The sequence below is a fragment of the Heloderma suspectum genome, chromosome 12, assembly GCF_057233095.1.
Source record: "Heloderma suspectum isolate Gila_16-S chromosome 12, 16-S_ref, whole genome shotgun sequence".
Taxonomy (NCBI): Eukaryota; Metazoa; Chordata; class Lepidosauria; order Squamata; family Helodermatidae; genus Heloderma; species Heloderma suspectum.
In genome coordinates, this window is record NC_139469.1 from 29819659 (window position 1) to 29832568 (window position 12910).

Sequence of the window (12910 nt, forward strand, 5' to 3'; positions counted from 1 at the left end):
CAAATAAGGAATGCAAATGGTGGTGCCCATGGGCACCGCCATTTGCGTACTTGCTTTTTTCCCCCCCCCAAAGTCAGCCGTGATAGGCTACGTAAGGATTTACGTAGCCTATCACGGTGTTTTTGGAAAATTTAGCCATGATAGGCTACATAAATCTTTATGTAGCCTATCACATTTGTTGTTGTTTTTTACTGGGAAATGTTGGCAGCGGAGGCAGCCAGTCGGATGACCGGCCGCCGCCGCCAGGAGCCGCCGGGAGCCGCCAGCGCCAGGGACATTCAACAGAGGTAAGTCCCATTCTGGGGGGGGGTGCGGGGGGTGGAGAATTTCTCCAGCAATTTCGGGGGGCCAAATGAGTTGGCATTTGGCCTCCCGGAGATTCGTGGAGAAATTCTCCACCATCCCTAAAATATTTGCGTAGCCTATCATGGGCTGGTGTAGGGACCCAAATGGCATCCCCTACACAGGATGCCATTTGCGTCCGCACCAGCCCGGCAGCAGCTGGAGGCCCTGCTGCGGATAGCCTCCCCCCCGTCGAGGATTCCGGTGGGAGGAACGGATCGCCTCCCCCCACCTGCGGAACCCAGCGGAGCCAAGTAAGCGTGGTTTCGTACACCCCTAACATAAATATTTACATAGCCTATCATGGGCTAGCATAGGGACGCAAATGGAGTCCCCTACGCAGGACTCCATTTGTGTCTGCACCAGCCTGGCAGCGGCTGGAGGCCCTGCTGTGGGTTCGCCCGGCCAGTGGCTCCGCAGCCTGGCTGCGGAGCAGAGCTGGCCAGGCAGGATCCCAGGGGGAGGAACGGATTGCGTCCCCCCACCTGTGGAACCCAGCGGAGCCAGGTAAGTGGGGTTTCGTACACCCCTATGTGTAACAGAGAGAGGAAACACACACAGCCCCCTCGGCCCCTTCGCACAGATTAGGTCAGCTCAAAAATGCCACCAAAAGAAATTCAAAATTCTGCCTCAGAAAAGTGGAAGCCTCAACAAAGCTGATGCTGTTGCCACCCATGGAAGCAGCACAGTAAACCAAAAACCTTTAGGAAAAAAAGAAAGAAGCTGTGCTACAACCCCTGCCCATGATGAGTCCTATCTGTGCAAAACTGCTGGGGAATTTCTCCTCCCCTAGGAGAAATTTGGTGAAATGGTGTCCCCCCCAATTTCTTTGCCCAAAAATTGGCTGGAGAATTTTGAGAGGCCATTTGTGCAGAGCTCTACAATCAACTGAGCAATAAGTAAGTTCTGATGTGACTGTGCATTATATCCAGGGAACTAGAATCAATTGAATAGGGATGTCAGAGAAATCCAGAAATGGATTCACATTATTTTGGATTTTTATGAATTGGATCTGTGGGTTGAGCAGATGTTCAGCATCTACCAAGTTGTGCAGATCTCTGTTTTTAACTTTCCAGAACTGTACATAAATGTATTTGTACAAAAATACTAAAGTTGCTGGAAAATACACTAAAATATATGCCATTTAAACAAACACACACACACACACACACAACATTTTATACATCTCTGATCTCTCTTCAGTCTCTGCTGTGTGGCACTCATTGTTGTGTGTGTGCTGTGCTCATTGACTGTTTGCGGAGCTAAGAAAAATACGCAAAATGTTACATGCCAGTAGGGATGGGTGAAAAACAATGTTCGAGGTTGCTAGGATCCTCCGGGCATTATCTCGCCGCTTGTCTCATGCCTGATTCCTGTTTGCCTCTGCAATCACACCTCACTTTGCGCAAATGGGAAACTTGCACAAATCGAGCAGTGATAGAGTGGGAAATCTGTGCAAATTTCCTCCAGAAACTAAAGTGGGACTGATTCAGTTAACTGAGGAAATTTGCACAAATTGAACTGGGAATTGGGAATGAGACAAATGTGAGCACATGTTCAGCAATTTGCAAATATTTTCAGTGGACTCACATTCAGGGCTTTGAATGGGGCACATTTTGCAAGCCAAAATGAAACCCTCATACATCCCTACATGCCATAGAAAGTTATGTAAATTCTGATGGACTTTTTTTGCATACTTTTCTAAAGTGGCGGGGAATCCAGATCCATCAATGAGCTGACACTGGACAACCACCTGAGAATTGCCTGACAATCTGCAAAACACAGATGGAATGGATTAAACAAAATTTTAAAATTTTAATCAGAACTTTTTATATAGTAGAGCAATATGCTTTTGTTGATACTGGTGCAATGCAGTATTTGCCAAGCCAATCAGTCCAACACACTAGGGACGTACGAACCCCACCTACCTGAGTCCGTTGGGGGTCCGCGGGGAGGGTAGGCAATCCATTCCTCCCCCCAGGAATCCTCCCTAGCTGGCTCCGCTCCGCGGCAAGTCTGTGGAGCTGCCAGCTGGGTCCATCCGCTGCTGGACTGCCGGATTGCGGATGCAAATGGCATCTGGCATAGCAGATGCCATTTCTGTCCCTGCTCTTTGTTGTGATAGGCTATGTAAATCTTTATGTAGCCTATCATGCGAGGGAATAGGGACACAAATATGCTATTTGTGTCCCTATTCCCTCGCGCAATAGGCTACGTAAAGATTTACGTAGCTTATCATGGCAAAGAGCAGGGGCATAAATGGCATCTGCTATGCCAGATGCCATTTGCGTCCGCAGTCTGGCAGCAGATGGACCCAGACCCAGCGGTGGCAGGTAGGATTCGGCTGGTGTGAACTTCATGGGGTGGTGGAGGTGAGTGGTCCGTTCTTCCATGGACTCCGGGGGGGGGGAGATTCTAAGAATCCAGCCTCATTGGAGTCCATGGCAGAATTCTCCGCCATCCCTACAACACACCCTCACAAAACATGGAGAAAGATATATTTTTCTCCTCTCTCATAATACTAGAACCAGTGCCATCCAATGAAGCTGAATGGTGGTAGGTTCTGGACAGACAAAAGGAAGGACTTCTTCACACAACACACTGTGGAATTTCCTTCCATGTGATGTGATGATGTCCGCCAACGTAGGTGTCTTTAAAAGCAAATTAGACAAATTCATGGAGGAGAAGGCTTTCATGGCTACTCTTTGTGATGGCTAGATATTACCTCCAGGATCATAGGCACAATGCTTCTGAATACCAGCCATTGGAAAATAACAGTGGAAGGAGGGCCACTGCCCTCATTCTCTGCATGTGGGCTTCTTGGAGGACCTTGGTTGGCTACTTGGAGGAAAGAATGCTGGATAGACAGGCCTTTGGTCTGATCCAGTGGGGCTCTTCTTATTCTCTTTTGTTCATATTGTGAATTAGGGATGGGGGAGAATTTCTCCCCGAAACTTCGGGGGGCCGAGTGCCAACGCATTCGGTCCTCCAAAGGTTGTTCGGGAGAAATTCTCTGCCCCCCACCCCCCGCCCCTCCCCCCCGGGATGGGACTTACCTTTCACGAATGTCCCTCCCGGCGGTGGGTCCCGGCAGCGGTTCGGCAGGTCTTCGTCAGGTGCGGGGCGGCAGCCAGTCTTTCGACCGGCTCCCGCCGCCGCCATTACAAGAAAAGTAAAAAAAAAACAACGCCCCTGTGATAGGCTATTTGCATTGCCCTTATTTTCGCCGTAGTCTACGTAAATCTTTACGTAGACTACAGCGACCAAATAAGGAACGCGAATGGCGGCTCCCTATCGGGGCTGCCATTTGCGTACGCGCTTTTTTTTTTTTTCAAAGTCACCCATGATAGGCTACGTGATGATTAACGTAGCCTATCATGGCTGACTTTGCAGATCTAGCCGTGATAGGCTACGTTAATCGTTATGTAGCCTATCACAGGGGCGTTTTTTTTTTCTTTTGAAGTTCACGGCCGGGGAGATGGGGCGCTTCTCCCTGGCCTGAATTTCGGCCGGGCAAGGCGGGAAGCCTCCCCCTCCGGCCTGAACTTCGGGGAGAGCAGCGAAGTGCCTCCACCCCACTGCGAAGCAAGCTGCGAGACCAGGTAAGTGACTTTCATGCATCCCTAATTGTGATGGATGTGCAGATGTGTAGCCCAGTGAAAGCAATTTAGTGTAGAGCAATGACACCTTCATTAAGATGCACATTACGACGAGAGGGAATGTTGGCTCAGTTGCCTCATCAGTGGTGCATTCCCATTTTCCTTAAACACCTGCCTGTGCCAAGATAACCCTCTTCACCTTTGGGGCTGTATCTGTGCAAAGTGTCCCTCTAGAAGTTAGGGTGGGAGACATTTCAAACTAAAGGGTTTTTGAAAGTAAGAGTGAAATTTCGCAGGGATGATTCCTCACACCTTAACATGTAGCCCTTGTAGAACTCAGTCACCTTGTTTCTCCAGGGCAGTAACACAAGACACGTGATGGGAGGTTACCAAAGTGGCTGGTGCATGGGAACAGGAGCAGAGTAATGAGAAGAGAGTTTCATTCATCCATTTTAATGGCACACCTTCCTTTCGGCATATGGCACTCTGATGCAAATCCAAATTAGAGCTGGGATGCAAAGAATAATTGGCCATTAAAGGGGCTGTATGTTTTTATGGCTTTGATGGGGAATGTGCCCCCCTGTTGAGTTTTGCATCTGCTACTTTGTCATCTATCCCTGAGCTTCTAAACTTGAATATACCGTTTATATAATATGCATCTCATCTGGGGATTCTCCAGCATGGAGAGATGTGCCTGCTAGCTTCTGTATTTTTTTTTCCAGGGGGCGGGGGTTACAGAATATGTGTTAAAGTTTACTGCTTGATAGCCCTCCAGACAATTCTTTATCTCATTTAGTATGGAAATGAATGGGAGCAAAATTTATTTATTAATATCATTTGGGATAAATTAGGGTTTGATTGCAGTTAAGGTGTGAGAATAATGGTAAGCTCTCCATTTGTGTATTTATCTTCTCTCTTGCAAAGCCTACTTTGCTGGTTTATCTAAACTCTGCCCATATACAGAAATGCAAATATTTGAAGGTTCACATGCTTACTTTTGAACTAACCTGCCTTCTCAAAGTGAGGATTTCACTTTTCTGTGCATGCCCTTTTCTATGACTTTCAATGGTTCATCAGCCAGATGCATTGTTAGATTTCATTTTAAGGTTGATTATACTAAATATAATTTGCGTAGCCCATCACATGAATAGCCCATCAGCACTCACGTCCCCGCCCCTCTGGAATCTGTCCGGGCCAGCTCCTCCGGGTGCTGATCCTGTGGAGCTGGCCGCTGGCTCCACATCGCTGGCGATACGGCCAGCCGCCATTGCCGTGCCGTATCGCTATGCTCAGTCGGGATGCAAATGGCATAGTGGGCGCCATTTGCGGTTGTAAGGCTGTTAGATTAACCTAACTGCAGCTGTAAATGGCTGCATTTAGGCTTGTCAGGGTGGACACTGAGCCCATAGAATCCCAGAATAGTTCTGATGCTGAGGAAGAGCAGTCGCTCCTTCGGGAGAGGAGCGTGCTCCTTTTTTCCCAGGACCAACAGCTGACGGAGATTCCTCCCACCCACATTCCTAGTTTAGAAAGCAGTCCAGGGAGTGACTCAGCACAGATAGCAGACTGGGGGGGATGTGCGGCACAGACGCAGAGAGCGGCGCCAAATGGTTCGCGCTCAAAGAACGGTTGCGCCCAGAGGATCCAAGGGAAAAGGGGAGGGATTCTCCCTAGTCCTTATATTCAGGGGTCTGCCAGTAATTGCCCTTCAAATGGGGACCAACTGTTCTAACTTAGGGCATAGGGATGCTGCTGCTCAGATCTAGTTGCTACCTGTAGAGCTGTTAAGTTGTAAAAGAAGAATAAAGCTTTGAAAAGAATCCCTTTGTCTGTGTCTGGACTTGGCTACTGGATTAGACTGAGAGCCCTCCAAGGAGCCCTTGACAAGGCTAATCTAACAGCTTTATGGCCATAAATGGCACCCACTAAGCCATTTGCATCCCGACTGAGCATAGCGATATGGCACGGCAATGGCGGCTGGCCGTATCGCCAGCGATGCGGAGCCAGCGGCCGGCTCCACAGGATCAGCACACAGAGGAGCTGGCCCGGACAGATTCCGGAGGGTGGGGGTTTAGCGCTCCATTCCACCACGGACCCCAGTGGGGCCTGATTCTTGGAATCCGGCCTCACTGGGGTCCGTGGAGGAATTCTTCAACATCCCTAGTCGCATAATTGGTGGCCGTAAAGGGCCCTTTTACACAACATTACAGGCATGAATGCTCCATTCAGGCCTGTAACGTTGCATACATGGGCCCTTTACGGCTGACAGTTGCACAACAGTACCTCCCCGGAAGTGCCTGAGCTGCCATAGTTGTGTACAATGGTGGCTGGCTAGGAGGGTGGGTGGCCCCACGACTTTGTCAGGTGCTTTCCAGGCCATGACAAAGATTGCATGCTGTCACGAGCAGGGGCGGGTGGCAACAGTGGCTTGGCGAGCACCCTATGGAGCTAGGCACAGGTGAGTTTGTACATCCGTAGCCTACAAAGTCTAAATCCACTAAAACCAGAATATTGTCTAAGTATCAGGATACTTCAGGAATTTTTTTTCATGTTTTCCCTTGTAGGGGTCAGGATAGGCCTTGCCCCCCCCCTTTTTTTTCCTGGCAAACAGAGACAGGGCCACTAAAGGCAAGTTATAAGTGAATCCCTAGACAGGGCATAATAAACTGGGAGGATGTGTGTCTGTGTGTACACACACACGTATCACTGAGGCACTGAAGCTTATCCCCCAAAGTTGGCAGTGCCCACATCACCCACCAGATTATTAGAACTGTACCTGCATTGTGATGACTTCTTGGTAGAGTTCCTTTCTGCCACCCTACAGAGATAATGCAAATTTCTGTAAAGCTTTGCCAGTTATACTAGAATATTTACGCATTGTCATTAATTTTCTTCCATTACCATATTGTCTATTTTCTGCCATCTCTCTCCACATATAAATCTTCTCTGGGTATTGTATTAAGCCCCACGTTGCTGAGAGAATTATTGCAAAGCTTGGGAGGTTCCATGGTAAGGTGATAATAGAGAAGTCACTACATCTTTATAGTAGAATTCCTTATTTATTCATAGTCTGCATATTAACTGAGGATCTCAAGGTAGTTCACAAAATATTTGTGAGTGGGCACTAGAAGAGTGCCCACTCACAAAGAGAAAGAGTATATTCCAGATAATGTGCAACGGATCAGTTGAACTGAAAATATAGAAGACATTAGTGGCTGAGAGATTGTAGGCAAAAATTAGGATGTTATATAGACATGTCTGTAGGGAATTTAGGGGCCAACAAAAACTAAGGCCTAAATTTGGTAACTGAATGGGTGGAAGAGGTTCTTATAAAATACAGTGACATGACGGAAAAGAAACAGCAATCGGTTCAAAAAAAAAAACACCCCTCACAAAGGCATGTGAAATGGAAGCTGAATATATATAATAATCTCTCCAATAAGAAATCCCATATTACTAAAAACAACTTTTGTGAACCGCCCAGAGAGCTTCGGCTATTGGGCGGTATAGAAATGAAATGAATAAATAAATGAATAAATAATAAAAACACGCAGTCTTACTTTCATCAGCTTGGCTGGCTGTCCTCCACTACAAGCTTTTAAGCCACATTCTTGAACTTTCTTTGTTCAAGGTTTATCATGCCTAGTATTCATTAATATACGTCACAGTCATTAATACTTTTGGCTTCATTGATATCCTTCCTATGGTTAAGATTGAAAATGGACTATAAATCTTTCAAAGTGTAAATGTACTGATTCAAATTGTTAGCAAATAGTTTGAATGGTTACATGGTGAATGGACCACATGCTCAACTGAGTGAAAAATAAGTGCCTCACTTCTCCAGTGACCCAGTCCCACTTCAAGAGCAGATAATGTCTTTCCTTGTACCTGCTCAACAGCCACAGTTGTTATGCCATCTACTGCAGGCTGGTCTCCCCAAACTCGATGAAGCAGAGATGTCATGGAAATCTGGGAAGGGGCTGAATTCTGGTGGACATCCTCCTGCTTGGCCCCCTGGATGCCAGTCTGCAGACCCGCACAATTGCCCAACTTGGTGCACACCAAGTCAGGAAAGCGTGGGGATCCCTAATTTCCTGTGAGCCACCATCTTTTGAAAAACTGCGGGTAAGCTTTGTATGTAAATCAGCATTTTACACAAAAAGATGGCTGTAAATAGGCCATTTATGCAAAATTGCAGTGTAAATTGACCATTTATGCCTGCAATTTTGCATAAATGCTCTATTCACAGCTGCCAGTTTGTGTGAAATGGTGATTTGTGTGAAAAGCTTATGCGTGTTTTTCACAAAATGGTGGCTTGTGGGTGACTGGGATGCTGTGAACTCTTGCCAGGCTGGGCAAGAAGCGGGAGTCTGGTGAGCGGTGTGCGGGGCAGGTACGAGTAAGTTCACCCATCCTTACAAGGAATTCTCTCCTGATTTAAGAAGGGCTGCAGTACTAAATTAGATATTCTGTAATTGTGACCTGTTGGCATGACAAACAAGGCTTATATGGTCAAGGGCAGAGCAGGCACAAGCAAAACACCTATTTGTTCACCCCGACATTTCACTGTATCTATGCTGCAGTGTCCTACTTATGTTGTTGTTGTTGTTCAGTCGTTAAGTCGTATCTGACTCTTCGTGACCCCATGGACCATAGCACGCCAGGCCTTCCAGTCCTGCGCTCTCTCCCAGAGCGTGCTCAAGTTCATATTCATTGAATGGGTGATGCTATCTAGGCATCTCATCCTCTGCTGTCCCCTTCTCCTTTTGCCTTCAGTTTTTCCCAGCATCAGGGTCTTTTCCAGGGAGTTTTCTCTTCGCATTAGGTGGCCAAAATATTTGAGCTTCAGCTTCAGTATCTGTCCTTCCAATGAGCAGTCAGGGCTGATTTCCTTTAGGATGGACTGATTTGACCTCCTGGCAGTCCAGGGGACTCGTAAGAGTCTTCTCCAGCACCACAGTTCGAAAGCATCAATTCTTCGGCGCTCAGCCTTCCTTATAGTCCAGCTCTCACAGCCATACATTACTACTGGGAAAACCATAGCTTTGATTTGTCCTACTTACGCTGTTCAATAAACGGAGGGTGCGACGCTATCTGGATGCCCCTCAGCCACCGAACTCGGAGGCTGACAGGCATCCTATGCAGAATAGGAGAAGTGTGGAAGAGGAGGGATGGGTATATTTTCCTGCCTAGCTGGGCTCTGTAGAAGAGGAAGGATGAAGGCTGGGGAAGGCCGAGGACAGCTTGTATCCCCATTTCCCCAGTCCCCCCTTTTCTTGACCCGCCCACAGACCCACTCTTTTCTCCTCCTCTCCGAGGTCGCTTTTGTGAGCTCAGCGACACAGCTGGTGTGGTTCTCTTCTGTTCTTCCTTGTTTTACGGCGGGGGGGGGGTGTTATTGCGTTGATGTTGTATGATTGCATTGTGATTTGTTGTTGTGTTCATTTATTACCTGAAAAGCAGGTAATAAATTGTATAAACAAATGAATAATGTATACATATGTAAATAAATAAACCATCCGGCATGAATAATGTGCTCTATGAATATATTCCCACGTTTCCAGCGGTCTGGCTTTTCTGTCTCTTTTTTCATACACACACACACACAGCATTGTTATTTTTTCATACATATATATTAAACACACAAACACACATGTGTGTGTGTGTGTGTGTGTGTGTATATAACAAGAAACCAGTATACACACACACACACACACACACACAGTGTGTATATATCTATATACAGTGTATCTGTCTGTCTGTCTATCTCTCTCTCTCTCTCTCTCACCAGTAAACTAATGGATCCCCAGATACAAAAGATGTGAAATAAACTAAACCATGAAACAGGCCAAATGTAGGTGTATTTTATGGGCAGCTGTAAAGCATGGATGTCATGATCTACACAAAATCAGTCAAGGGATTCCATTTCGATAGGAAAAGCGTCACATTTGGCCAACTTAAATGTGATAGAGCCTAATTTGATGGCCGGGTAGGGGTGCACGAAAGTCACTTACCTTTTCCAAGTGTGACATTGGCGGTGGGGGGGAGGCGCTCTGTCCCTCTCCCCAAAATTCTCCCCGGCCGGCTCTGCTCCACAGCAACTCCATGGAGCTGCCAGCCGGGGCCACCCGCAGCTGGACATCCGGCCGCTGGGCAGCCTGCACAGGGACGCGTATGGCGGCCGCTGCAGCTGCCGCCAGTTGTGTCCCTGTATTTTGCCGTAATAGGCTACGTAAATATTTACGTAGCCTATTGCGGCAAAAAAAAAAAAAAAGAATGCAAATGGCAGTGGCTACGGCTGCCGCCATTTGTGTCCCCTTTTTTTTTGCCGCAATAGGCTACGTAAATATTTACGTAGCCTATCACGGCCTCCGCAGGGATGCAAATGAAAATGAAAAAAAGAGAGCCAGTGTGGTGTAGTGGCAAGAGTGTTGGACTGGGAGCTGGGATATCCGGGTTCTAGTCCCCACTCAGCCATGGAAGCTCACTGGGTGACTTTGGGCCAGTCACACACTCTCAGCCCAACCTACCTCACAAGGTTGTTGTTGTGAGGATAAAATGGAGAGGAGGAGGATAATGTAAGCTGCCTTGGGTTCCTTGCAAGAGGAAAAAAGGCGGGATATAAATGCAATAATAAATAAAAAATAAATAAATGGCATCCCTGCATTAGCTGTGATAGGCTACATAAGTATTTACCTAGCCTATCAAGGCTATAATGAAGAAGCAAATGGTGGCCACAGATGCGGCCGCCATTCGCAAAGCAGCGCAAACGGCAGCAGGTAAGTGCTCCGTTTTGCGCAGCTTTCGTGGGGTGGGGGGGCAGGGGGCTTTGTTCCGCCACCGATTTCAGGGGGCCGAATGCACTGGCATTCGGCCTCACCAAGAGCCGTGGCAGAATTCTCTGACATCCCTATGGCCAGGTTTCGTTCCGTAGTGACCCAGGCTCACTGCTGCAACTCCCAGGTAAGGACTGTGGGGTGTGTCTCTCCCTCCCGGTGCTGATCGAGCAAGCAGATGTTCTTTTACACAGAACAGAATGGAAGGGCACGGCCAGTGTTCATGTAATTTCTTTCTCATTTATCTTTCTTTAGTGCCGGGCTTCCCTTACCCTGCCGCGACTGCAGCTGCTGCATACAGAGGGGCACACCTCAGAGGCAGAGGCCGCACCGTCTACAACACGTTTCGCGCTGCGGCTCCCCCTCCTCCAATCCCAGCTTATGGCGGGTGAGTAGCTGTGGACTTCGGTGGCCTCTGCCTCGGCACTCTCTGTCTCCTCCTCCCACCCCCCAAAGCAATCAAGCATTTGTGTGAGTGCCATGCATGATGATTGTGTCTCGCCACACAAACCGCACACAGCATGCAACCAATCTCCGTCGCCTGAAGTGGAGCACCTTGCACACGGGGTTGACAAATGATAGTAATTTGCACTGTCATGGTTGGTGGCTTTAAAGCATTTTGTGTGTCCCATGTTGTTATGTAAATTCCCCTTGAGAAGGAACGCTGGAGAGAGAGAGCGGAAGAGAAAGGCACTCCTAGAGGTAGAGAGAGAGGCATTTTTGGAGTGGAAACATTTGGTTATTGAGGAGGCCGAATAACATTTTGAAGCATATATACATTGCCTCGTAACCCTGAAGACTTTAATGTATTGTTAAGTCTAGTGATTAAATCCAGTTATTATTAATTAATATTATTGATATTATTAATTATTAATACCAATATTATTATTGATATTATTGATATTATTAATTATTAATAACCGTATTATTATTGATATTATCAATATTATTAATTATTAATAACCATATTATTGATATTATTGATATTATTAATTATTAATAACCATGTTATTTTTTATATTATTGATATCATTAATTATTAATAACCATATTATTATTGATATTATCGATATCATTAATTATTAATAACCATATTATTATTCATATCATTGATATCATTAATTATTAATAACCATATTGTTATTGATATTATTGATATCATTAATTTATTATTAAAAGTGGTTATTAAATCCAGTTATTATTAATTATTAACATTATTGATATTGTTATTAATTATTAATAGTAATACTATTAATAATATTATTAATTTATTATTCAATCTGGTTATTAAATGTAGTTATTGAGGAGGCTGAATAACATTTCAAACCCTAAGGACTTTTAGTGATTATTATTCCTATTATTATTCCTGCCACGAAAACAATGGCTGATGTGAGTGTGGATGGAGGGTGTGTATATCACGAGGTGTGGTAGGGGGAATGCATCCCTGCGTGCACACTGCATCTCCTTTGGGAGGGAACCCATTTATCCAGATTGGGGTGGTGTTATTAAATGTTGCCCTGACCCCCACAATGTCTCCCAGTGACACATTTATTTCCTAACACAAACCAGAAGGGGAGCACCAAAATGAGACTGAATCCAAAAAGAACATGCTCTCAAAGGTGCCAAAGAATATGTATCACACACAAACCCAATGTGTATCTTTGGAAGCTGGCTTATCCTGTTCCTAAATTATGGGTATGTGAGATTGCTCCTGACAAAGGAGCACTTTGTTCCAAAACACATTGAGTTTGTGTTTTGAAATTCTTCTTTGACACCTTTGAGAATACGCTCTTTTTGCATTCAGTAAATTTTATTTTCTCCCATATAAGTGCGTGGCTCCATTTCACCCTGCTGGAGACAAGTAAAAGGGAACTACCAGATGGGGACTAAACCTGTTCCCAGCCCTTGGTGAATCCAGGCAACGTATATTACGGAAGGAAAGGTTCCTCCTGTGCAAGCACTGAGTCATTGCTGACTCCTAGAGGGATGCCGCTTTTGCTGACGTTTTCATGGCAGACTATAGCGGAGTGGTTTGCCATTGTGACTACCTTTCCCCCAGCAAGGTACCCAGTTGTGACTACCTTTCCCCCAGCAAGCTGGGTACTCATTTTCCCGACCTTGGAAGGATGGAAG

General features: G+C 46.1%; 1 protein-coding gene across 1 annotated transcript in view; it reads left to right on the plus strand.

Annotated features, from left to right (window-relative positions):
- Positions 1-12910, plus strand: part of RBFOX1 (RNA binding fox-1 homolog 1) — a 379715-nt gene that overhangs the window by 240995 nt on the left and 125810 nt on the right. The window contains exon 10 of the mRNA XM_084817880.1: positions 11033-11165. Coding sequence (XP_084674006.1) covers positions 11033-11165 — 133 coding nt within the window. The remainder of the gene's footprint in view (positions 1-11032; positions 11166-12910) is intronic.